Source organism: Talpa occidentalis, unplaced genomic scaffold (genome assembly GCF_014898055.3).
Source record: "Talpa occidentalis isolate TD23 unplaced genomic scaffold, MPIMG_talOcc4v2.1 talOcc4.10, whole genome shotgun sequence".
NCBI lineage: Eukaryota > Metazoa > Chordata > Mammalia > Eulipotyphla > Talpidae > Talpa > Talpa occidentalis.
The window spans coordinates 41,831,234-41,857,680 of NW_023600993.1; the positions used below are offsets into that span (position 1 = coordinate 41,831,234).

The window sequence follows — 26,447 nt, forward strand, 5'->3', positions numbered from 1 at the left end:
TTTTTTTTTTCCCTAACAAGAATGCTTCAAAGAAAGATGCAGAGTTGGTGAAAGGGTTGCCCTGCTCTGAGCTTAGGAAAGTGAACATGAGGCCAATAAGCTCATTTAAGGATATACTCTGAACCCTAAGCCTCGAAAGGGGGCAGGTCTAGCCTCACAGGACAGCAAAATGCTTTAATCTATTATTTGCCCGATAAATAATATACAGAATGAGGGGCAAATAGGTAACTTTCTCAATAACAATGTCCAGATGGATCTTTTTGGGTCTGGCTTCCACGTTGGGAGAGGGGAGGATCAGATAAAACAAAATCAAGGATGGAAAATAAATTCTGTTTTCTTAATTCCAAGAAGGTTAAAAAAACATTAAATATTACTAGGATGCATGTTGGAATCAAAGATAAGAATTAGGAAAGGAGTAAATTCAAGTGGCTGAATGGAAACAAACAAAACAAAACAATAAAAAGGAGAGAAGACCAAGAAGATTGAAATCAATGTTAAAATAACATAGAATTGTAAATTATAATTTATGTACTAAATCTCAACACTTTATACTTAAAGATTCTTTCCTATCACTGCAAAAACTTAGGACCCAATTTACTACTTTTGGTAGATGACAACATGGGTGTAAAAAGTATAACAATCCTAAAACTTTGGGACTTGGCCTTTGAGGGAGAAAGCCTTCTAATCTCTCCAGAGCAGAGAACTAACCTGATGTGGGGCAGCCTTGGGGAGAAAGCTGAAGGACCGGATGTAACTGTCTGGTTATAACAGCAGTTAGGGGCTCCACAGTCTCTAACCAACTAGTGTAGATTGAGAGAACAAAAATGTAACTTGTGGCAAAGAGGATTCCAAAACTAAGAATGTTCTAAATGGAAAAAGTGAACTACTAAATAAAACTGGGTTGGCATTTTAAAATACCCACAATGTTCTAAAAGGCCACATGATTGCTACCATCTTAATTTAATTTGCCCAGGAGTCAGAATAATGAAGTTAAAGGTGTGTGCATTGCCAGAGCCTGAAAGAAAGAAGTTGGGGTCCCAGTTCTGTTAATCCACAAGAAGCTGCAGAAAACATACTCCAAGAGTCTCAGTTTCCTCATCTATCCAAGGGAAGTAGAAAGCATCTTCCAAACACATGTGCTGAATAAATAAGCTTCTGTCCTAAAGGATATGTGGTCCTCCCACAAGGGACTACAACCCCAATCTCTGTGCAAAAATTATTGGGAAAAATTTATGTTCCTTATCAAGGTATTTTACAAAATCTAGCATAACAAAAATGGTTTCAAGCAAAAAAAAGCTGGTGGAAGTATTTTTAAATGTGAAATCATATACTCATTCAATATTATATTGAGCAACTATCATGTGCTAAGCACGGTTTACTATTAAATTTCATAAAAAATTTCATTCAAAATTCTAAAAACATCTACTTAGTAATATATGTACTAATAACTATCATTGAAAATACTATAATTTTGATTTTAAGCAATACTGAAGTACATCCCAGACGTCATAAAGAAAAAAGCAAAACAAGTTACAAATTAACACCACAGAAAGCATTATGGAATTTTACTTTCTATTATTCCTTCTCTCAACCACAAATCTGATATACTTGATGTAACGTCAGGTACAGTGAGAGATGCCAAATCAATGTTCTTGAGCTTATCAATTGAGATTAGCTGTATTTTTCACCTTTCCGCATCACCCAAGGAGCTGTCTCTTAAAGTTTATAAGAAAAGGAGAGCACCTAAGACCTTTTCGTATTTAACAAGAACTAACAGTTGCACAACTTAAATACTGCTTTCTTTTTTTATCATCAAACAATCCTCACAGTAAGTAGGCATTTATTCATTTTATGTATAAAGAAATTGGAGTTCTCAGAAAATTAAATCATTCACCAAGTTCTTGGTTAAAGACAAAGATGTAAGACATCCAGAATTTCTGACGGAAAATCCTATGTTCTTTCCTGGAGTCATATGTAGACCTATTTTATAATCATTTCAAGAGTTGCCAGATGGGTGGGGGAAGGCTAGGAAATACATTGATTAATCATACTAAAAATGCATCACAGAAGGGAGAGGAAATTTTGAAAGGCTTTAAGATTATGAAAAGCTATGGATGCAATTCTGCATTGTAACAACCTTGTTCTCTCTTCTCTCTAACAAGAAAACAGTGTCGTGCAAAACAAGAAGGCATCACAGTTACAGAGAAGAGGCAAGAGGAATATGAAGATTTATTACACAGGTCCTTTAGTCAGAAACTTGGTATTTAGAGGTTTAGGTAACTTAATGCATTAAATAGATTCAGATACAGAGATGATAGAGTCAGGTGTGTTTCAGAATAGCTGTGTTTCAACAGAGTCTGCTTTCATAGTTGAGTTATATTTATAGTACTATTCTATGCCTTTCTGAACCAACAGTCATCTATATCCTAAAGCAATCCTAAATTTCCCCATATAAGATCCAAGTTAATAATATCAGAGAAACAGTGTTGGTGATGGTAATAAGTCTAGATACAGACAATTTAAGTTTCAATTTACTGGGCGGAAGTCTGAAAATGTCTGTTATCTATTTTCCAGACATGTTATGAAAATTTGGTCAATCCCAATTCACCATACCAGGAGAAGTGTGAAACTAGCTTGCAGGAAGAAAGCAGAGGAGCCCATACTTAAAACAAACATAGAATATATATTAGGATGAAGGTTTTCTAATTTCACTTTCATTGCCCCCAATTACTTAGGACTCATTTCAAAAGTGCTTTCTGCTTAAAGTAAATACAGAAGTTCTTTTAACAGTCCCACTGGATTAATCTGACCACAAAGACAAAACTGACATTCTTGTCTTTGTGAAAAACGCTTTTTGGGAATGGCACGCTCCTCATGTGTGTGGTCTTTTGACCCTCCTCTTGGTTGCATAAGAATGGGCCAGGAGTCTGGAACATTTCTTTAGGAAGATATTTTAAAAAAACGAAGCCTCACAGCCTTTGCTGGACTTGTCCCCTTGTGTGGGAAAAACTTGCCCTGTTTCAGACTCACTGTGCGTCTTTGTCCGCTTACATGTGTCTTACTGTACCTGACAAATTCCAGTGCTCAATATGGCCCCTCCAGGGAGAGGGCAGGGTCCTCCTGCTGTAGTACAAGGAAGTACATACAGGCTACTGTCCTGCATGACTTCAAGCACTGGTGCCAGGCAAGCCTTGTCAAGATCAGCCAACCATCTCACAGATGCACGAGAAGTAGCGATAATATGTTTAAGCCACTGAATCTTGGAGTGCAAGAAAATACTTTTTTGGCAATTTGGAGGTAGAGAGGAAAATAAATGATACAAGGTGTATAAGAAATACAGAAACAATTTATTCATCAATGAAAAATATTTTTAAATGTCCTCACATTAAATATATATTCACGTCTGTGTGTGTATATGTGTGTGTGTGTATCACATACACATAAGCATGAATGGAGAGATGGATGGATGGATGGATGGAAGGATGGAAGGGAGAGAGAAAGGAGGAAGCTAGGATGTGGAACATGGCGAAAGATGGTTCTCCCTCACCTCAACAAAAAGCAAACCTGACAAATTATGAATCCATAGTTTCTTTAAAAACCCACCAGTATGCTAAGGATGCAAAAAGACCCAAATGAACTAAATTCCAGAAGTGACAGAGACCTTTTTAGGATATGAAAGACTCACAGCAGGACAGAAGAAAGACAGAGAACCACCCATGGATGAAGGTAAGGAGAAAACAGCCTTTTTAAAATTTAACCTTTAATTATAAAGGGTTGATAATAAAGGCTTAAAAATAAACCTTTAATAATAATAAATAAATTTTATTGTAAAGATACTTATTTATGGAAACCCAAGGAAGGTTGATTAATCAGGGTCAGAAAGAACAGGAATAGGAAGGTGGTTGGGTTTCCATAACAATTCCAAGACCTCACCCACAGGATTTTGTGAATTTTTACTCTTAAGGGACTAGCTACTTCCTCTGTGTCTGCCACAATGTCCATTCACTACTGCCTTTCTTACAGCTAGCCTAACTTTTTTTTTTTTAAGATTTATTTTATTTATACAAGAGCCAGGGTACAGGCCAGAGGCGCGGGAGGGTGAGAGGATTCACCAGAGACAGAGCGGGGAACAGAATAGGCAGACTGACGAAATACACTGCTGAGGGGAGCAGCGGGTGAGACAGGAGAGGTCTGCTCACTATGTGGGTTGCTTCGAGGCCAGTGGGGATCAAACCGGCGCTGCAGAGGCTGCAGACCGTGTCACAGCGCTGCGCTCGACCGCCTGCGCCACCAGGGAGGCCCGGCTAGCCTAACTTTTAACAGCTGCATGTAGTCTAGAGTGATGGATCAGAATTTTGAGAAGCCCCACTAAAAGCCAGCCCCTATCTATTAGCTAACTTGGTTCTTCACCAAGTGCTGGGAATAGCAGACTGAATGTAGAGGTGGAAGGGTAGAGTAGAGAGAAATTCACCTAAGGTACTCTGGGATTGCAGATACCAAAGGTTAGGGGTGTCCAGGAGAACTGACAAAGACTTTCCCCAGGAATTGTAGGCCTTCAGAGTATGGGCGACCTTCTCAGTAGGTATGAATCAGGCAACAGGAGGAAAAAGATTTCCCAAGGCACAGAAAGACAGGGATATGACTGACAATACAGGGAATTCACTAGTAACCCAACAACCTGACATCCAGGCTATAAAGCAGAGGGAGATCTCTTAGTTTGGAAATCATGCATCTGTAAATCTGCTAAGTCTGCTTTAAACCCTTCTAATGGGAAAGATTTGACCTTACTTCAAAAGATTAGTAACAAACTGAATCACACTGAAGCTACAACAAAGCCTAGTTCCAGCCCAACCATGGAACCACTCAGCACACACGCACCCACCTAAAAGAGAAGGCATGTTCTTCTCTGGAGGTAACTGTTGTTCACTTCAAGCTTCATTGCAACTTACATGAAATGTGTAATATGTAATCCCCGAATTAAAGACACACAAAGAAACAAGAAAATCAGTCATGAGTCATAAAACACTAAGGCACTGATAACCCAGAAGGAACATTATTTGTTATGTAGCTGATGGATATTCTTTGATTACCAGCAGCAAGAAGTATATTTAATAAGAAGGTACATAATCCTAATACTCAATGAAGAGTGCAGAAAGTTTAAATTTTTAGTTTTCTTTTCTTTTTTTTTTTAAGACTTTTTTTTAAATTTAAATTTTTTTTTTTTTAAATTTATACAAGCACTGGGTACAGTCAGAAGTGCGGGAGGGTGAGAGAATTCACCAGAGCCAGAGTGGGGAACAGAACAGGCAGAGTGACGAAACACACTGCTGAGGGGAGCAGCGGGCGGCAGGAGAGGTCTGTGCGCCAAGTGGAACCCTCGCCTGCGGCCCGCGATTGAACCGGCACTGCCGAGGCTGCGGGCAGCTTCACAACCCAGCGCTCAACCACTGCGCCACCAGGGGAGGCCCTTCTTTTCTTTTTTAAAAAGATTTATTTTACTTATTTATGCATACAAGAGCTGGTATAGGCCTGAGGTGCAGGGGGGTGAGAGGATTCTCCAGGACAGAGAGGGGAACAGAACAGGCAGATCTACTGAAATACACTGCTGAGGGGAGCAGCGGGTGAGACAGGAGAGGTCTGCTGTGCCATGTGGGTCAGCTCCCTGGCCAGGATGGAACTTGTGCTACAGTGGCCTGATAGTTTCATAGTGGTGAGAGTTAAGCCCTTGGGCCACCAGGGAGGCCCAAATTTTTAATTTTCTTGTTATAAAAACCTATCAAAAATTCTGAGCATTTACTCTACTCTAGATACTGACTTAAGATACTGAACCTTTAAAATAAAAAACAACGTGGGGCCTCCCCGGTGGCGCAGCAGTTGAGCGCTGGGTTGTGAAGCTGCCTGCAGCCTCTGCTGCGCCAGTTCGATCCCCGGCTGCATGGTGAGGGTCCCACATGGCGCGCAGACCTCTCCTGCCGCCCGCTGCTCCCCTCAGCAGTGTACTTTGGTCCTTCTGCCTTTTCTGCTCCCTGCTCTGGCTCTGGTGAATTCTCTCACCCTCCCGTGCTTCTGACTGTACCCAGTGCTTATATAAATAAATAAATAAATTTTTAAAAAAAGAAAGAAAAGGAAAAAGATTAAATATTTAAAAAAAATAAAAATAAAAAACAACGCATCTCTTCATGGAACTCCCATTGCTGGGAAAGACAGACATGTATGTAACTAGAAATAAACCTAGTACATACTATCACAGAATTATAAAAAGTATAGAAGATATAGTTGGAAGAGTAAGGGAAAGTTTCTAAAGAGAAAAACATTGGCGCTTAGTTTATTAGAATGAATAGGATTTTGTTGGAGAAAAAAGAAAGGGCTCAGAATAAAAAGGACATGGAAGACTGAATAAATGAAAGTAAATGACAGTTTTAGTACTCTACCAATAGTTAGAGACAGTACAGGCTAAGGGGATATGTTGGAAAAAGGAATGTAGAGAGCAGGGGATGTTACTGTCCAAGACTATTAGAGTCAGAATGAAAAATGCCTTTCAGACTAAATAAAAAATCACAGAAAGCCTTTAAGAGGTAAAATAATAACAGCAGGTTTGCATCTGTGACAACTAGTTAAAAAAGTATGAGCAACTGAAAGGTAAGAAAAGATAGTAAGAGTTGATGAAAGAAGAGGGAAATAAGATTTGAGAGATGGTATCAAGAACATTTCCTGAATTTTCCTGCAATTGTGATCTTTGTCACTAAAATTATGAATCAATATAATCATCAATAGTGAAGCTTATTAACATGGCAATATGATTCAATTTATTTCCACATAACATAAATAAATGTATTTTTTTAAATCCCAAAGCAGATTCTTTAAAAACAAAACAAAGCAAACAAATAACACCATGCACAATTTCATGAAGACTGAGATAATTCAGAAACAAAAGTAAATCACTCATGAATTTGTTAGGCTACAGGTACCCCTCATCTCCACCCAAAAGAGTGGCTTCAACAAGAATGAAATTTATATACTAAGTCTAAGGATAGGGATTTTGGGACAGATTAGGGGTGAAATAACCCCATTAAAGACCCACATTTTTTCTGTTTTCTTCTGCCATCCTTAGGATATAGATTTGGCATCCATGCTCGAGAAGGCTGCTGTAGTTCCATGCATTGCAGTCATATTTTATGCAGAAAACAAGAAAAGAGCAAAGTGCCAAAAGATAGGGCTAATGGATCAAGTTAGTTGAGACTGTCCCTTTTTTCAAGGCTTCCCTACAGGTACTACAAAGAGAACTCCACCAGCATTTCACGGGCAAAAAAAAAAAAAAAAACCCAAAACAAAACAAAACAAAAAAACACAGAAAAAAACAACAAAACCCCAAGACCTGGGTCACATGGTCATTGTTAGCTATAAGGGAGTCTAGAAGGCAAATCTATTTAGCTAGACTCGTCCCTATCCTAACCAAAACTCTGCTAAAGAAGAGATAAATGGATATGGGTAAGCAATGAGCAGAGGCTGGCATAGAAAGTAACATAAAATCTTGCCCAGCTTTTCTGTTCAGTTGCAGTCCAACTACTAAGAGACACATGCTGCTGAACACCCTGCATGCCTATATAGGGAGACCAAGAATTTTCTCTTTGGTAGGCAGTTCATGTATGCTATTAATGAAGGCTTAGATACATGTCTTCCATTTGAAAGGATGTTCCCAGTACAATATAATTTGAAGGATAAATTTAAGACACAGACAGCAATTTTTGAGTTTGCTTAAATTTACTATACACAAAAAGGCTCTTAGGAATCATGACAAAATGGTTGGCATTTTATCTATTACATATATCAACACCAGTGTAAGTATGTACACTTGTTACAACTCCAAGTAACAGAAGAACAAACACCTGCACATATTCAATATTCTAGATGCTTACCAGGAATGGTAGGATAAGACAGCTGCTACTTTGCTTCCTGCCCAAATATTTTCCAAATATTAAGCTATTTTCATTATTGCAAAGAGGTAACAAGATTCACATAACTAAGCATTTAACAATTGGCTACTGTATTTATGACAGATGGCTACATTTACAATTACTAACAGTCTTGCTACTGTTTGAATATAAAAACCAAAAAAAGCTACATAAATTACATGCTCAGTTGCTTTTACTTCTAATTTAACTTATGAGAACAAGAATTAATTTGATCTAACTATTTTAAATATTTGCCAACAGGAAGGCTTCATTGACGTATGGAAGGATAATACTGAATTCACTGTCTTCAACTTCCTGCCACTAAACAATATATCAGCTTGCTTTTCTACTGAAATTGCATAAAATAGATAGGACAGCTAATTTAAACAGTTGTTTGCACATTCAATATTTATAACCCAAATCTTGCATGACTGACTGGAAGCAGTGAGTTAGAAGGTTTAGCTCAGCTGCTGCCTGGAGTGATGGATGGCCTCGAAGAATTTCTTGTTCACTGACCAGATCAATCACATAACAGAATAAAAAAATAAGATCAGCATTAAACTAGATTCCCAACATTTCCATCTGTATGCAAAACTGTTGCCAGGAAGAAATGTATCATAAAACATAATGTGAAGTTACTTTAAAATAGTAATAATACACCAGAGATGATGTAGAATGCATATAAAAAAGACAGGGTTACTGGGTAATAGTCTGTTTTTTAACTGGGTATTAACTGGTACTTGATTATAATCTATAATCTGAAAAGTGTCATCAATTTATAGTGGTATTTTGATCAAATAAAAAAGAGGTAACAGTTTACAAATCATGGAAAGGGCTGTAATGTTTTTTGATAGTATTTGCAGTTGAATTTTATTTCATCTAAAAGGTAGTGCTGTGGTATTATATGCTGCTTTATGTTATTCCAATGACAGTCCTAAAAATTGATCTGTTGAGGATTAATCAAACATTTGATATTTCAAATTACAGCAATTCATTCATTAATGGTAGACTCTAAAACATGCATTTAATGATGGAAGACAGCAGTGCACATGGGCCACGTCCTTAGTGTGTATGAGAACAGTCTGTTTTATGACAGACTGTGAGCATCTCTTCTCAGCTCCTCTATCAAAAACATCTGGGTGGTAGCTTGAAAGTGGCCAGGATGGGAGTATTTACACCACTGAAATTAGCAAGTGCTAACATGAGGACTCCTCAATACCTTGCCCTCACCCCAAAGCCATTTGTTAAATTATTCACCAGCATATGACAGTGTGAGTTCATTCCTAGGGGAGGGCTGGCATGGGCTAGGGGCTGAGGGGACTGACAGCTGAGAGCATAAGACTGAGGTCCTGCTCAAAAGGTACAGGAAGGAGGAGGCTCAGATCCTGGATAATCCTGAAGGGGCCTTGGATGTCTAAGAACATCTTTAAGTAATAAGGAAAACTATGAAATAGCATTTACTACTCACTCTGGCTCTCAGACACTCACCTTCTTTTCTTGAGCAAGTTTACCTTTACTAGAAGTGGAAGGGGGGAGGGGAGGGGCAAGTGGACAATTAAAGAAATGAGAAGGAAAAGGAAAAAGGAAATGAGAAATAAAAAGTGAGTAGAAAGCAAAGAGAAAGAATAAAGATGTAGAAGGCAAAGAGAAGAAGAAGAAGGAGGGAAAGAGGAGGGAAAAAGGAAGTAAACAGAAGGGTAAAAAGAGGAGTAGAAAGACTAGGAAGGTGGGGAACAAGAAATATTCACATTTCTGTGCATAGGCAGAAAAATGTCCAAGAAATATTATGTGGTGGTCTCTTAGAGTTAAATTGAAAAGATGGAGGTTCTGACCTGGGCATAGCTACCATTATGCTGTTTTTACTCTTTACAAGCCAGAGATTAGGGTTCTCTTTGGAGCAATGGTACTCAAACAAAGCCAGTCTGCCCAGGCTGGCACATAGATCCTGGGGGAAAGACAGGGCCACCTTGTGGGTTTTCAGGAACTCCCCATGGCAGTGGTTTTCAAATTCAAGTGCATCAGCATCACCTGGACGACTTGCTAAAACAGACTATAGGGCCCTGTCCCCAGTTTCTCTTTCAGTACTACAGGGTAGGACAAGAGAATTTGTAGTTAGAAGAAATTTCACAGTTGTTGCTGCTACCGGTGAAAACACTGGCTAATAAAATAAACATCCTGGGAATGATTACAACCCAAACTCTAAGGCCTTCTTAGTGAGCATCTTCTCAAGAATTCAAATAAGAGAAATACAAGCTAATAATGAGGGGCAGAGTTCTGAGAGAGAGAAGGCACCACAAGTCAATTTTCCTGCTTGTAATTATGCCCTCAGCTAGCTGTGGCATCCACACTGTTTTTCTACTAGCCAACTCTGGACTCTCTTTCAGAATTGCTCCCTGAAATCATCTCCCTACCCTTAGGGCTAGGTTATTTGAAACCACTTTTATACCAATGAGCACAACTGAACTGAACAAGGGTGAATGCCTGACCCACACTAATACAACCATATTCTCTCTCTAGGTATTTTGAAATTGCCTTTTATGATTGGAAATGAAGCAGAAACACAGAAAAAGCTGAGATGAAAGAAAAATATATATAGAGAGAGTACTTAAGGCTTTCGAGTGCTTGCTTGCAAACCTAGCTGCATTATTGTCCTTGGGTTTCATGTCACACCCTAACATACTTATATTTGATGCCCCCCAATATGTGTTAATTCACTCAAGTTGGTTTGGTTGGCTGAAATGAGACCAAATGAATCCAGCCCCTTTCCACAGCTGTAACAACTTTACTACTAAAAATAAATTCATATGCCCTTTGGTACTTAGGATGTACACTGTTGATTATAACATTTCCATAATAGCCTATGCCAGGGTTCCATTACCAACACAGTGAGCAAACACACACACACACACACACACACACACACACACACACACACACACAACCTACCCATTTCTTTGTTGGGTAATAAAAACGTTTCATACATACATCCTTCTTCACAATTTTTTAAAATCAGGTAAAACAGCTATTATTGGAAATCACAGAAGAAGGGCAGGCTTCGGGGTTGACTTAACAGCTTATTTAACAGCTCAACACTGTCATCAATGACCCTATTTTTTTCTATTCCTTCCCCTCTGCCACCAGGGTCAATTTTATCCTCATGCTCACAGGACCAGTGTCAGATGCAAACAGGGCTCCTAGTCCGGCATCTGAAACAGGAGATCTAAAATTCACTCTGATCGGGCCAGAGCAGATCAGATACCCAGTTCAAAAAGAATAAATGTGGCTAAATGGCTGGACTGCACTAACTGACCCATCAATCAAAGTGACACCAGGTAGGCTAAGCTGTGATCAGTTTTACTAGAAGTCTTTAGGCTCCTCAGATAATTTGGGGAGGAGAAAAAAGTGGCACAGTATGCCAGGCAGAGAATCTACAAATGTTTATCATACTTGCTTCATACATGTGTAACTGAGAAATAACTGTAAAATTCACTTTATCTTGTAAATATAGTAATCACTGGTTCAGGCAAGAACTAATATGCAAAACTAGTGAATATAAGTTTGATGAGGATCAAGATAATTACATAGCATCAAAGTACGAACCCACAAATGACTCATTCAATTTAAAGAGGAAAATAGTACCTCTCCCATGATGAAACCTGCCAGTTACCATTTCAGCCAAGTGATCAAAGTTAATATCGCCTTCAATGGAACATACAAATACATAAAATGCACCATGCTAAAACCACACTGAGCACACATCTCTTTCATAGTATTTATGTCAAAAATGTATATCCTGAATCTAATCATAAGGAAACATCAGACACAGTCAATCAAGGGGCAATCTATAAAATAACCCATACTTTTCAGAAAAGTAATTGATGTGACGGAAAAGGAAGGGGAGTAAGGTAGAGTGGGAAATGCAGTGAGGGAGAAGAGCATACTGGAATGTGGTGCAGGACTACTGGCACTTTGGTGGTGGGAAAGCTATGGTGACCACACCTGAAGGGAGAAATCCTATATTGTGAAAAAACAAACAAGGATGTTTTAAAAATAAATAAAAAGATATAGAAAGGCCGAAGGACCACTCCAAATTAACGTAAATTAATCCTAGACCAAAGTCATAATCATCATAAAAGATAGTAAGTCTACACCATTAATAATAGTATTATCAATATTAAATGTCTACATTCTGAAAATTTTATTGTGGTTATATAAGTAAATGTCCATTCTTAGAAACACACTGAAGTATTTAGTAAAGAGGTATGAATGAAGTCTGCAACTTACTGTTAAATAGTTTGGGGAAAATGTGTATGGACACAGACATAAATAGAGAAAACAAGTAAAAGCAAGTATGGCAAAGTGTTAATAATTGGTGAATTTGGCAAAAGCTATGTTGTAGTTCTTAGTATAATTTTTGTAATTTTTCTTAAGCTTGAAATTAGAATAGGTCTCCTTGAATAATGTTATTTCATTGTAACAACGATGGAAAAAAAAAAGTCAATTTCTGACCAGGGCGACTGTATGTGCAGTCTGCATTCTCCCCATGTCTGCGTGGGAAGATGATGTGCACATGAGGTTTACTGGCATGTCTAAACTGTCTAATTGTCTAATGTGTCTCCCAGTCAGGGTGCAAGATGAAAACCAACAATGGGTAGGAGCCCTTTCTAAAGCATATCTCAAACACACAATGAGTAAATGAATACAAATGACTGTTTTGGTTCTTTAGTAAGAATTTTGTGTGTGTGTGTGTGATCAGAAACAAGGCATAGGAACCTAGCTCTTGCTTATATCAATTAATCTATGGCAAAATTGGCTTTGTCGTATGTTGTATTGCTTAAAGTCAGGTTCCATGAACCTACTGATGATATTAAAAGAGGACTTAGTGTATTTCAAAATGAAAAGTTAAAAAGTAATTTTAGATTGCATGTCCCTACAACTTTTCTTAAAGCGGAGGTACTACTACTTTGTATTTTGTACACATTAGTTTTCACATGGGGAAAAAAGTTGACAACAAATCATAAAGTTTTATTTTAACTTGTTTATTAGACACTTAGTTGGTTATTCTGGTAGTTGACTTTTCTTAGTTGATTATTCTGGTATGTCTTGGCCAAATCCTGTTGTTTCTTTTTCTTTTGGGCACACAGCTAGACCACATTTTCCAGCTTCCAATGCCATTATGGGTGGTATATGAGTTCTGGCCAGAGAAATGTGACTTCAAATATCCCCCTATATGAACCTCTAGGCTCTCTTTTCCTCTATTCTGCTGAGCAGAAACAGAGGATCCAGTAGAGGACTCAAAGGCCCAAGGCTGGAAATGGAAGGCTCTTGGTCAGTCCCTAAAATGACTGGGTGTGTGTGTGTGTGTGTGTCCTGCACTTAAACTGTGACTGTGACTTAAACAAGAAATGAACCTTTACTATGTTGAGTCACTGAGATCTGGAAATTATCTAGAGTCATAGTAGTTAGCCTACCTGACCAACAAAGACACCTCACTTACAAAATGAATTAACAGAAAGGTGACAGTCCAGGTAAATGCACAAAGTGTGGATGTCATCTATTTGCTTCAAAATCTACTTTAAAATAGCAGTTCTCTCAGTGTGCTTAAGGACCCCTGGTTCTCCGTGGTCTGGAAGCACTAGAGGGTCTCTAAGACCCTTTAGGGACTGTGTGAGGTCACTATTTTTAGAATAACACTAAGATGTCATTTGTCTTTTTTATTTTCATTCTCTCACAAGTATACAATGGCATTTTCCAGAGGTGACATTATGTATTATATCACAAGAAAGTGAATACCAAAGCAGATATGAGAATATACCTGTCTTCTACTTAGACAGTAAAGAGATTTGCAAAAATGAAGAACAATGCCACTAATATCTTTTTGTTTTAGAAAATAGATTTTATGATATAGTTACTTAGAATTACTTATGCTAACATGTAATGGGTTGTTATTTCTAAATAATAGCCTCTTTTAAGTTACTGTTTTATTTTCTACATGGCAAGAGGATACAAAATATATAAACAAAGCTTTTTGGGGTCTTTAATAATTTTTTATAGTGTAAAGGGGTCTTAAGACTAAAGAGTTTGAGAACTGCTATTTTATATCAAAGAAAATATATGTATATCTGAGGGTCACAACATTTTAAACAAACACATGCTCTCATAACATAAGAAACAGGATTGTGAGGGTCCCCACCTGAACCTTATTAATTCAAGAGCATAATGTATAGGACATACTACATGTGCAATATATAATTGTTAAATTAATAAACTGTAGAATGGTGAGGATGCACATTTAAGAATGGTGTGTTGACTGAAAGAAATATGTGTTTATATAAATTTTCATTATTCACAATTATTCCTATCCCACCCTTTCTTATTAAAAAATAAAATAGTCCTGTCTCACTGATTTTAGGTATGGTCGTATGACTTGTGTTGGCCACTGGATGTAAGTAGAAGTGATATGTGTCACACATATCTGAGAAGCCTTAAATTCAATTGTGTGGTTCTGCTCAGAATCTTGCTCTTCTGCCCTTGCCTCATGAACAGCATGTCCCAGATAGGAGCTGTTTGTTCGATCCAGGTTCTGGAATGAGAAGACACAGAACAGACACATAGTCGACCTATAGCTAAAGTAGAGCTCACCTACAGCTTTCAAGTAATGCCACACAGAAATATATGAAATTGTCAGCCACCTTAGCAAACCTGGCAAATACAGTATGAAATAAGTCTAACATATTGTAGATGTTTAATAAACCTCACTAGTTTAATCAGTATTATCACTTAGTTAAAGAAGCAATAAAGAACTGTGGCTTAATCCCTGAGTGACTGCACAAAGCAGAGTCTACCCTGATTGAGACAATTTATACAGTATCACTGAGATAATCTTAGGATTCCACAAAAATGAATTATAAGGTCTAGATGGAACAAAAGTGACATCAAAGTTGATATGACTCTAATAAAAAGCTATTTACCCTGGAATACTATGGGAGGGGTTCAAAAATATCTGTAGTAGAGGTCATGTGCAGGTGACAGAGAAAGAAAAAGGTTCTAAGGTGGCTGTCAAAGAGTCTGTACTGTACCGTGTATATCAGTTCCTCTGTCTGCCCTGTCCAAGGGAATCTGTTTCAGCTACAATTTCTGAATCTGAAACTAAGGATGGAGTACTTGGCTTAAAGCCAATGAATGATAGGCCAAGGACCAAATGTGGTTATTTTTTAAAACTTTCAACTACAAGATACACAGACAGAACCTGGTTAGTCAGACGACAGAGGTGTCAGAGTGGTAGGGGCACAGGGGATTCACTGGCAGTCTTATCTTTTCAAATGCATAGTGACAAGCAATCAGAAAAAGCTGGTTTGTAGGATGAGTCAGAACAGAGCAAACTTATAAACAGAATGAGAGATAAGAGTTGAGAGAGACAAAGAGAGAGAGAGAGAGAGAGAGAGAGAGAGAGAGAAAGACAGAAAGAGAGGTGTTGAAATTATCAACCCCTGAGGTTCATATCAACTTTTGTAGTTGATAGGAATATCTCTCCATATTCTTCCAATACTTATCTTTTCAATTGAAATAACTGAAATAGATTTTCTGTCCCTAGGAAACAATGTTTAAAAGTTTTATGTTTTCGGGCCTCCCTGGTGGCGCAGCGGTTGAGCGCTGGGTTGCGAGGCTGCCCCCGGCCTCTGCAGCACCAGTTCAATCCCCGGCTGCTCCATGGCCACCGGAGGAGGGTCCCGCATGGCGCGCAGACCTCTCCTGCCGCCCGCTGCTCCCCTCAGCGGTGTACTTTGGTCCTTCTGCCTGCTCTGCTCCCTGCTCTGGCTCTGGTGAATTCTCTCACCCTCCCGCGCTTCTGACTGTGCCCAGTGCTTGTATAAATAAATAAATAAATAAATCTTTAAAAAAAAAAAGTTTTATGTTTTCAACTTGTAAATACTGATCCAAACAAAAATTTTAACTTATTTCTGGTGACTTGGGGGGAGCAGGATTGGGGGAGGAGTAGAAATTTTTATTATAGTAACAAGATTAACTTTCTGTAACTGAGAGTCCAAAATACTTGCAGAGAAAAATTCACTTTTAAAAAGTCCAGAACCATACAAAATAACATGGCAGCCTTTTCCAACTCAAGATGTTAGATAATTAGGAGATCTGGGTTTTAGCCTTGACTTTGCCTCTAAGAAATTTGTGTGCTGAGGAATGTCACATCCCTTTTTCTGGGCCTCAAGACTTTTTCTACAAAAGTAGGGAGTTGAATGAGATTTGTATTTTCACCATAATAATAGAGACTTGAGCTGCTAAAATGTTTTAAGGTTTATACTAAACCATTCATTTCTAAAATATAGTGAGTTTGTAGATTTATTACACATCACTATGCTTATGGTATATCAATAATCACACATGATTTTAAATGATGCTGAGATATTTTATTTTATAAGCTATAAATTAATGGCATTGAAACCTAAAAAAAAGAGAATATTAAAAACTATATATGAAACAGAACAGCTGTTCCTATTTACTGGTAACAAATGCAACCAACCTTCAATGATACTAATAATTTCATATCATTACTACTGTTTGTTTATTTCAATAGCCTGCAGGAGATATGTAATGTAAGATACTAGTGTGTTTGAATAAAAAAGGGCAGACTACTTGGTTTTAATTAAAGTTGTCTGGGAGTCTTATTATAGGTTTATACTCAGAGTTTTCATCTAAGAGCCAAGTTTGGAGTTCCTTACTTAGTCTAGTCTTGAAAATATTTATTTTTACAATATACCTACCCAGATGACCACTCTGGGGAAATTCCAGAGAATTTATTTATCTTTAAGTTCCTCCACCTTTCCTCATTCTTTAAAAGTCACTATTATGCCAGTAGAGGTGTGGCTAGGAGAAGTGCATTTTACATATGAGAGGGCAAAGAAAAGGTTAAATTAAGATTTAGACATTTGTTATCTAGAAACCAAGGCTGAGAAAAGGAAAGCTGAACACTCCTAAGACAGTTCATCTGCTTCTTACTCTAATTCTTGTTTCTTTTCCTATCTTTTTTCTAATCAGAGAACCACACTGGCAATCTGCCAACACACTTCAGTTTGACAGTGACCATTGTTGAGAATCCCCCCCCCCCCATATACAGACTTCTTCTAAGTGCCGTAGGAATCACAATGGTAAGACATCCTTACCCTCAAAACAATCATGTGCACAATTATGGGAACACTGAGAAAGGACTTACTGCAACTGAAGGGCATGGGAGGGTTCATGGAGGATATACATTTGAGTTTGACCTTAAAAAGTAATTAGGTTTTCAAAATGCAAAGAGATAGGATTAGGTTGGATGAAAATTTAAGCAAAGGCATAAAAACCTGGGAGGTGGTCAGTAACCAGAATGTTATATGTTACAGAATGTTATAGCAAGAGGGAGGAGTGGACTGAGAGTTAAAGAGTGAGGGGTGTCTAAGATTAGATACAAAACCTTAGGGTGCTTAGTGACCACCAACTTTATGGGAGTATATTTTTAAAGATTGGCCTGCAATAAATCTGATGTTTCCCCATGAACTAGGGTGCCTAAAACCACAACCTAATATTTAATTTCAAATACTGATCATTTAAATCATAAAATCAGTTGTTAAGAGTTCCTGGCAACACAGAACTTAAATGTAGCTGAAATTTGCAATGTCAGCTTTGACTCTGTGTTACTACCTCATTTTAAAGAGCCCCACCCTATCAGTAGATTTTGACCTTTTGAGGGAGCAATGGCATCCTACGTGCATAAAAGACATATAAACATTTCATCCCAAATGTAAATAAGATTGAAAAAGAGGAGGATGAATTGTTCTGTTCGAAGTGACAGAAGTGACTCAGAACTGCATAAACAGATAGGGTAGATAATTTTAAATGCTCTTTCCCACTAGCTCCAAACCTTTACTTCTATGAATGGAAATTTTAAATGTGAGTACATCATCTCACCAATTTTAAACCACTATATCTTCACTTCTTTCTCCAACACAAGTATACACTACACCACACAAACTGTAGGAGCCTAACAATGCAAGAATTTAGAAGTTGCTGAAAAAAGAAAATGAACATCTACTGATGATGTGCTATTTGCCAGTTTCTCTGTCAGGTCTCTGTAAACTACCTGAAGTCTGGCTAAAGAGGCTGCTGCCTATAGTAACATCTGGGCACTGTCTTTTCCAAAAGGAGCTTACAAATTCAAAGTTCAATAAACCACATCAAGATCCAAATGCCTTCACCCCTAAAGAGTTCACAGTCTAATTCAGTGGAGAATTGGTTGTGAAGATACAGACTTACTATGTGTAAGTGCTACTATAAGATAGATTTGTGATTTACTACATACACTTCATTCGACTAAGGCCATTTCTGTTAGTCCTAATAAAGATTCTAAAATATTTTCATATTCAAATAAGACACTTTAGAAATTTATGTTGAAAAAAATAACAAAAGTCAGGAATAGTAGAGATACCTGCCCTCCCTGTATGAGGATTCTCCCTGTATTTATTACTAGCCAATTTAGCAAAATGACTTCATAAAGTTCATTATACATTTTAATTGCCAACAAAATTTTCCTCCATTTTAAATAGTTCTAGATTGCTCCATTAATGAAAAAATCCTAATTAGTATAAATTTTATATGACTATATTGGTCCCATAACATACATATTTATGCTTTATTTTGTAGATGTTTTAATTTATTTTTATTTTGAATAATTAAAAAAATTAACTGCCAGAATAAAAATAAAATAGAATAAGACGGAAGTGGGACCAAACCAAAGGAAGCATTTCACTGACAATAAAAAGTGACATATTGGGCCTCCCCAGCAGCGGGTTGAGCGCAGCGCTGTGACGCTGTCCGCAGCCTCTGCAGCGCAGGCTCAATTCCCAGCTGGCCAGGGAGATTCCCACATGGCGTACCAAATCTCTCCTGTCTCTCCTGCTGCTCCCCTCAGCAGTGCTTTTGGTCCTTCTGCCTGTTCTGCTCCCTGTTCTGTCTCTGGTGAATCCTCTCACCCTCCCGCGCCTCTGGCCTGTACCCCAGTTCTTGTGTAAATAAATAAATCTTTTTTTTTTTTAAAGTGACATATCAATGTCACTGAGGAAGCAAACATATTCTCTCAATCCTGCCATATCAAAGAAGGGAGAGCATTTTAAAATATCTAATTTGCCACGAGGTACCTTTAATCATCCCAGTTAGGTAGGGAAAGAGAACTCAGGCAGCAAGAAATAACATAGGCCTGTTTTTTGGGCCTTAAGTCATTGGAAGTCTACCTGCTTTATATGTTTTTTCCCAGGTCCTGTTTCTTCCCTGGTGAACACTCCTATTTGTGGTTCTATACTTGGTCTGGTCACCTGTAACACCTCATATCAAGATTCTGATGTCAGGGACTCCTCCGGTTGTCTTTTAAATAAATTATTAGCATCCATACTGAAATAGTGGAAGTCGCTTCTTTTTTCATGTTCAGTTCTTTCTAGATGGAGAACTACATGAGCCAATAGTCAGGCAGACTCCTGAGGAAGAGCTGGTTTTTTCCCAAGTATCATGAAAATTTCCACAGGGGAAAAAATTTCCACATGCTAAACTTGTCTCAAAATGTTTCAGAATAACTTCAAAATTAAATATCCCTACACTCTTATCTATATTGAGATGTAAAAAACATAAATTAATACTTACTGTATTCTCTTTGGCATTAACCAGTTTATTACCCAGAATTACTAAATAACTAAGTATACATATCATCCCTACTGTGCACACAGAGGGTTCAGCAACTTGCCCAGCATTGCCAAACTAACACATGGCAGAACCAGGGACTCCCAGGCCTAGAATACAACCCATCACAGGACCCTGACTTGTGTCCTGCTGATTCTCTGCACAGTGCTTTAACAAATGCATGGTCTTTACTCTGACTTTACAAAGTAAGAAGACTTCCAACTATGTGCATATGTGCAACTTTTCATTTTCTGGTATTTTATTTTAGCTTTCTGCATTTACCTAGATTATATAAAAATAATGTACAAAAGTAAAATGAACTAAACTAAGAATAAGGAAGAAAAGACTTCTCACAGGACATATGTTTAACAGATAAGCATATGGCATCTGATTTATATACCTACCACAAACTTACACACAAAACCTATTTTAAGGCATGCAAATTTAATATATTATGAAAGTCAGTATGCAAAGCATCTTAAAATTCTCTTTACCAAGGCACGTAGCAAAATATACTGATTATGCAAGTACATTTAATTGGATATAATTAAAATAATGAGATTTAAATACAGACGATTTTAAAAAGAAAAAAATAGAAGTTGGAATTAGCGATGACATGCATTTATAATGTTAACACTTGTGATATTATTACTATCTCTCTTTTTTAAAAGATTTATTTATTTATTTATTTATTTATTTATTTATTTATTTATTTATTTATTTATACAAGCATTGGGTATAGTCAGAAGCACAGGAGGGTGAGAGAATTCACCAGAGTCAGGGAGCAGAGCAGGCAGAAGGACCGAAGTACACTGCTGAGGGGAGCAGCGGGTGGCAGGAGAGGGGAGGCCCTATTATTACTATCTTAATATACAATACTTCTAGTTCAAAAAAGAGTTACCACTGGCCATTTTTGCCCAGCTCTAAATACATGGTTTAGAAATTTATTCACTCAGTGACATAAAAGATTTCACTGAATAGCATAATACTTTGCACTTGGGTAACACCTGTTTTTAACAAAGAACTTAAGGACTAAACAGAATTTTCTTCATTTTTCTTTTTTCAAAGGCAGGCATTAAAATGACCAAAGAGATAATAAATTAATTTTGTACAAGAAGAGTGATGGTTGGTGAAACAGACACAATCTCAAAAGCTCTCACCAATGTCATTCTGACCTAAAGATATCAAATTAAGGTATTCTCTCAACTTTGGTGACTTTAAAGTGGCTGAAGAACCATGGCAATATCAAAAACACAGGTCTGCAGCTGTGAGGCCACATTCACTTTACTTGGTTTAAAGTCTCAAAGGAGTCCATGTGCCCTAAATCCCTGAAGAAGGGACATTAGGAGCAAAATTCAGTAGGGTAGAAGGACTTGAAACGTCCATTAAATTTCTCTTCTGATCTCTTAGTCTACACTTCATTAGTAACACTACAGAAAAGATGGTATAAAAACAACTTTCATTAAATTACCTTAGGCTAAAGTTTTGCTTTGTAGAATGGGTATGTTTCAATTTTCCAGAAAGAGAACAGGAAACCTTGAGACCTACAGAGATGTAAACCTCCTAAAATTTCTTGGCAAGAAAACAGTATCACTGATTAACTTTGGCAATTAAAAAAAAAAGTTCATATTGCCATTTCCTGAAGATAAACTGGGACAGAATTTAAGAGTTTAGCCCAAAGGCATAACTAGAGCAAAAGTACAACACAAAAGTTCTAAGCTCTAGGTTAAACTCATTAAACTCCACTCAGATATAATTTCAAATTCAGAGTTTTATTAAAGTCACAAAAAGATCACAAAAGGGCAGTTAAAATTTTCAAGAACTAAGAAACCTCTTACTGGTCTTTCCCTTTTATTTAAGAATTTACCTTACCTGATTCCAAACAAAAGCAGTAATCCAAACAGCTAAGGGCTCAACAAAGTGAAACCTTCTAGCAATAACATTCCCTTGAACTTGCAGGCTAAGAATCCCAGCCTCTCCAATTAGCACATGACTCTTCCCTCCCTCCTAAACTGGTTTTCATCCTATATATATTGAGAAAGCCTTGGATGAGCTGACTAAAAGTAAGAAAAATGTCATTTCACTAAAGGCATTAACAGTACAAAATGAATTCTCTCAGAATTCATTGAAATAACAAAATAATATTATAGAGAGAACAGAATTAATGCAGCTTAGCAATATTCAGTAAAATGAATGCAGTTTCTGTCAAAAAATATAATATTCCAAAATCATTTAGTGTGATTGGCAGCATCAAATATAGTGAAAGAGATTTCTATTTCAAGATGCAGTGGGTTCTCTTCCAAAAGCTCAGGTTTATGGTATTCCTCCCGTGCACCAGATGTCTGCCCCCAGGCTCTGAAACACCTCACAACCCACACAGGGGAGCTGTTGTCTTCCCACTTCCATGATGATGCATTATGGAAGAGAACACAAAATGAAAGAATCCTTAAAAATCTGTTGTTTATTAAATCATTTAACTTCAGGTCAAACAGTAGACTCTGGTACGCTGGTACCAGATTTCGGGTACATTGAAAGACTTTGAAAATGTAAACTGCAAATCGAAAATGAAATATTTGTCAAAAGCAAGGAAGAGGATTCTTTCATAGGTTCATCACAGGGAAATAGGAGAAAATACCATTACTTTATTTCTAAAAATACTGTGTGCTAATATGGCAAACACTCCCTTTGGTCTACATGCAAAATACAATGTGTTTGAATAATTGTTGATCAGGTTATGAAGTTCAGAAATCATCTTATCCACAGGTGCAGCATTTTGAACAATATAATTCTTAGATGTCAGAGGGAGAAAAAAGCCTAAGCTCGGTCTAAAGTAAAGAATCAATGTGAACACTGCAAATGGGCAAGAGAAGAATCTGGGAAACCCACTGGGATGCTCTAACAGTTGATCAGGGGAATTGCGATGATGATTTGGGATCAGGAAGTTAGTGAGAGTGTAGAAAGTGTAGATTCAAGGTAAAGTGACACCCCATGCTAAATCACTGCCTGACAATAACAGGAATTCAATAATCTGCTGACTGACTGACTGAATGATTTCTCAAGCAGAGTTGTTGATGCTAAGGCATCCACTAACCCACAGATGCATGACCTCCCCCTGAGAAGTATAATTATCCAGTGGACATCAGAAACATAGAATGATGTTAAAGAAATGATTCTTAAATTCATAAACCAGTTGGCAAGATTCCAATCACAAAAACCTCTTGATGTGTAAAAGTATCTTTGTGAAACAAAATGCCTTTCACACTCTAACAACGGAAAATTTTAGAAGCCAGGTATCTTTCTGTGATGTGACATTCCAAACTTGTTAGAGAAATGTATTATTTAAAGTAGCCTGGAGCTATGCTGCTAGAAACACAATAAAACACTAAAGGTGCTGAAAGAAAGCCCTTTCTTTCAAGAAAAATAAAACTGTAGTTATATAATCTATACTTGTTTTTCTACTTTTCATCTTATAAAACAAGCTCTTTGTTAGTACTTCCTAAAACAGCAAAATATTTTTGATTATCTATTAGCAACAAATTCAAATGTAGAGTTACGATATTTTCTTATAATCTGATAAATTCACAAGGTCAGGACAGAGAATGTCTTACCCATGTTATTTAACAGTTTTGACCTTTTGTCAATATAACATTTATTTTACTGGAACTATAACTATAAAACCACTTGGAAAAATCCAAATGTTTGCCCAAGTAGCTATGAGAACAAAAGAATTTCTGATAATAGTCAACAGGATTCAAAATCTAATAATTAATATCATTACCCCTGAAAATGGTTTTTCATCCTTAGAGCATTAATAACAGCACCAAAGGGGTAGTGAGGCTTACTCAGCTGCTCTCTTGCTAAGATTATGCCAAACCTAACGTAAGTATTAGTTTCTCAATAACTAAAGCTTTATTTACCATTACATTAGTTAAAAGACTATAGTGCCTATGCAAGGGTGAAAAGCTCAAATAAAGTTTAATTTTGCTCGAAAAGCATCAGCAAGAAGTTCATCTAAGAGTCTTGTACTTTGATCACAAGGCCAACTACCAACATCCTCACCACTGCTTCTAAAGAATCTCAAAATATAGGAGGTAGAGAGGGGTTGGATTATATTTCTACATAAAAACCTTAGAAAATGTAACTAAAAATATAATCTGCCTTCTTCCATTTGGTAGACAACCACTTTTCCCTGCATTGAAAACAAAGCTTTACAGAGTACTCTCTGTACCTGTGGAATGTTTTTAGATCTTGAAAATGCTTTTCTGAAGAATCAAAATAAAGATACATAAGAACATCAAATAATGCTTCTGGCCTGTTACTATAAGAACTATTTTAAAGAATTTTGGTGACTATGATGGACAATAATGGAAAATTTTATTAAAAGGTTTACTGAGGTTTAAGGTTGAATAAAACAAAGATATAAAATGTTCCATCTATCCTTTATAATTCAAGAAAATAAGACAGTGTGTTATTAGCTAATTTTCTTATTTCACCAACATATGCACAAATCATTAACATAATTCACATAAAAAGAGAGTAATGAATAACTTCCAATTTACGTTATTCCCATTTTAGTAAAAGCTCTTACTGCTTATTTTTAGCACTGTATCCAGTAAAATTTTTCTTCATTAGTAGGAAAGGTAATTTATTTCAACAGGGAAAATAAAAGCCTAAACATAGGCTCTGTATAGTTTTTAATTACAAAGAAAATTTAGATAAAAACATACCTTAAATGCAATATTTGGTTGAAAGTAGACAAACTCATTAATGAAATCTTAAGCAATAGTACATCTTATACTAGTTATAAATTCAAATACTATTTTAAGTCTCAAAATAAGTTCAGGTAGCAGAGAGCTCAACTGAGCAAGTTATATATTTATATTTTCTGCCAAATAATCTGTTCATAGCAAGGCCATATAAAAGAAATGTATTCCAAGACTGGTCCAGCCCCTGTGGAAGAAAGCATGGAGCTTTCTCAAAATATTAAAAATAGTTCTACCATATGATTCAACAATTCCACTCTTAAGTATCTGCACAAAGAATGCAAAAACACTAATTTGAAGGGATATATACAGTCCTATGTTCATTGCAGCACTGTTTACAACAGCCAATTTATGGAAACAACTAAATAACCGATAGATAAGTGTATTAAGGAAATGCGATATACATACACAATGGAATACTACTCAGCTTTAAAAAAGAGAGATAACTCTTGCTATTTGCAACAACATGGATGGAACTGGAAAGGAGTATGCTAAGCAAAATAAGTCACAAGAATAGAGACAAATAGTGGATGATTTTACTCATGTGGAATATAGAGAAATAAAGGAACAGACAAAACCAGACCAAAGCCTAAAAATCTGATTGTAGAATTGAGGCCACAAGAGAAACACAGGAGGGTGAGAAGCGAAATCAAAGGGGGTTCAATGGAGTATGGTGGAGGACTGAACACCATGGTGGTAGGTGTGTTATGGCAACAGATCTGAAGAGGTGTGAATCTATACATCCAAATAATACAGTGTTAAAAACCACTGTTAACTCAATTACAAAAATCACAGGAAAAGAAACTCATTTGATACAAAAATAAAATGATAATAAAACAAATAAAGCCTAAGCTGTCAAATCTAATCAGGAATGATGAATATTTCCAAAGTGAAGCAAATATCATTAAAATGAGGTATTATTTCAATTTATTTAAAAACCACATATAGTTCAAACAGCAAACAGTATAAAATACAGCATCACCCCTCATTCGAACCAAAAATCTCAAACATTCAGATTATTTTTTTAAGTTACAGGCTGTATGTTCTTAAAGTTTGCTTTAAGAAAATGTTGGCTTCCTTTTCCTAGGGAAATCCCAGACTACCGTGATATCTAAGAAATACGATTAAATTAGTTTAATTACTTCATGTCCACTTGATAAGTTGCTGCTCTTTAATGCAAAAACTGCCATTTGTAATTAATGACTGTTCATACTGCTTCAATTGATCAAATGTCTAATACACATAAAACATTGAAAGAAGTTCTGTATATCTTACAGCAATTCAGTGGAGAAGTCTTGTCCCAGGGGTATGTAAATCTGAAGTACAAGAAACCTCTGGATCAGTCCAACTAAAATGAGAAGGGGAAAAATAAACATTCAGATGTCCAAACCATTTATATGTGCATACAAACAAACAACCACACACTATCAACCAGCTGAAATTTTTAGCATTTTTTTTAGCAATGTAGCACAGACGTGCAATAGCACTACTCGTGAGTTATAACCTCATTATGAAAGCAAAAAAAAATTTGATTAAAATCAAATAAAACCAACAACAAATGTGGCTTCTTAAAGTCCCATCTGTGGGCCTGGTAAATTTTTATGAAAATTTAAAAAATAATAATTTTTATTTACTATTTTTATTAGGTTGTAAGAGAATGTACACATAGAATTGCATTCAATAGAGACATATAAAATTGAACTATAGAGTCCCATCAAGGCAGCCATAAAAGCATGTGGCAATTATTTTTATTCACTGACAGTTTTAACTGTACTAAACAATTTAATAAAAAACAATAGATCAAGAAAAACAATTCTAATTATGATAACTCCTACGGAAGGTTTGAAGAGCCATATCTAGTTCACATGACTTTAAATGCGTCCACATTGTGAGGGATGGAGGAACATATTTTTACTTATAATACCTATTATTAATTTAACACATTTTTAATTAATTTAATGCTCCAAATTAAGAACCGAGAGTTTTTATTCCCCATCACCAGCTTTATTTGTATTAA

At 36.7% G+C, this 26,447-nt stretch overlaps 1 protein-coding gene across 9 annotated transcripts in view; it reads right to left on the reverse strand.

The window, feature by feature from the left end:
• CFAP20DC (CFAP20 domain containing) overlaps positions 1–26,447 on the reverse strand; it is a 190,244-nt gene that overhangs the window by 150,293 nt on the left and 13,504 nt on the right. For all 9 annotated transcript variants that reach the window (XM_037491908.2, XM_037491915.2, XM_037491944.2 and 6 more), the window contains exon 4: positions 25,706–25,778. In XM_037491908.2, the coding sequence (XP_037347805.1) occupies positions 25,706–25,778 (73 nt within the window). The remainder of the gene's footprint in view (positions 1–25,705; positions 25,779–26,447) is intronic.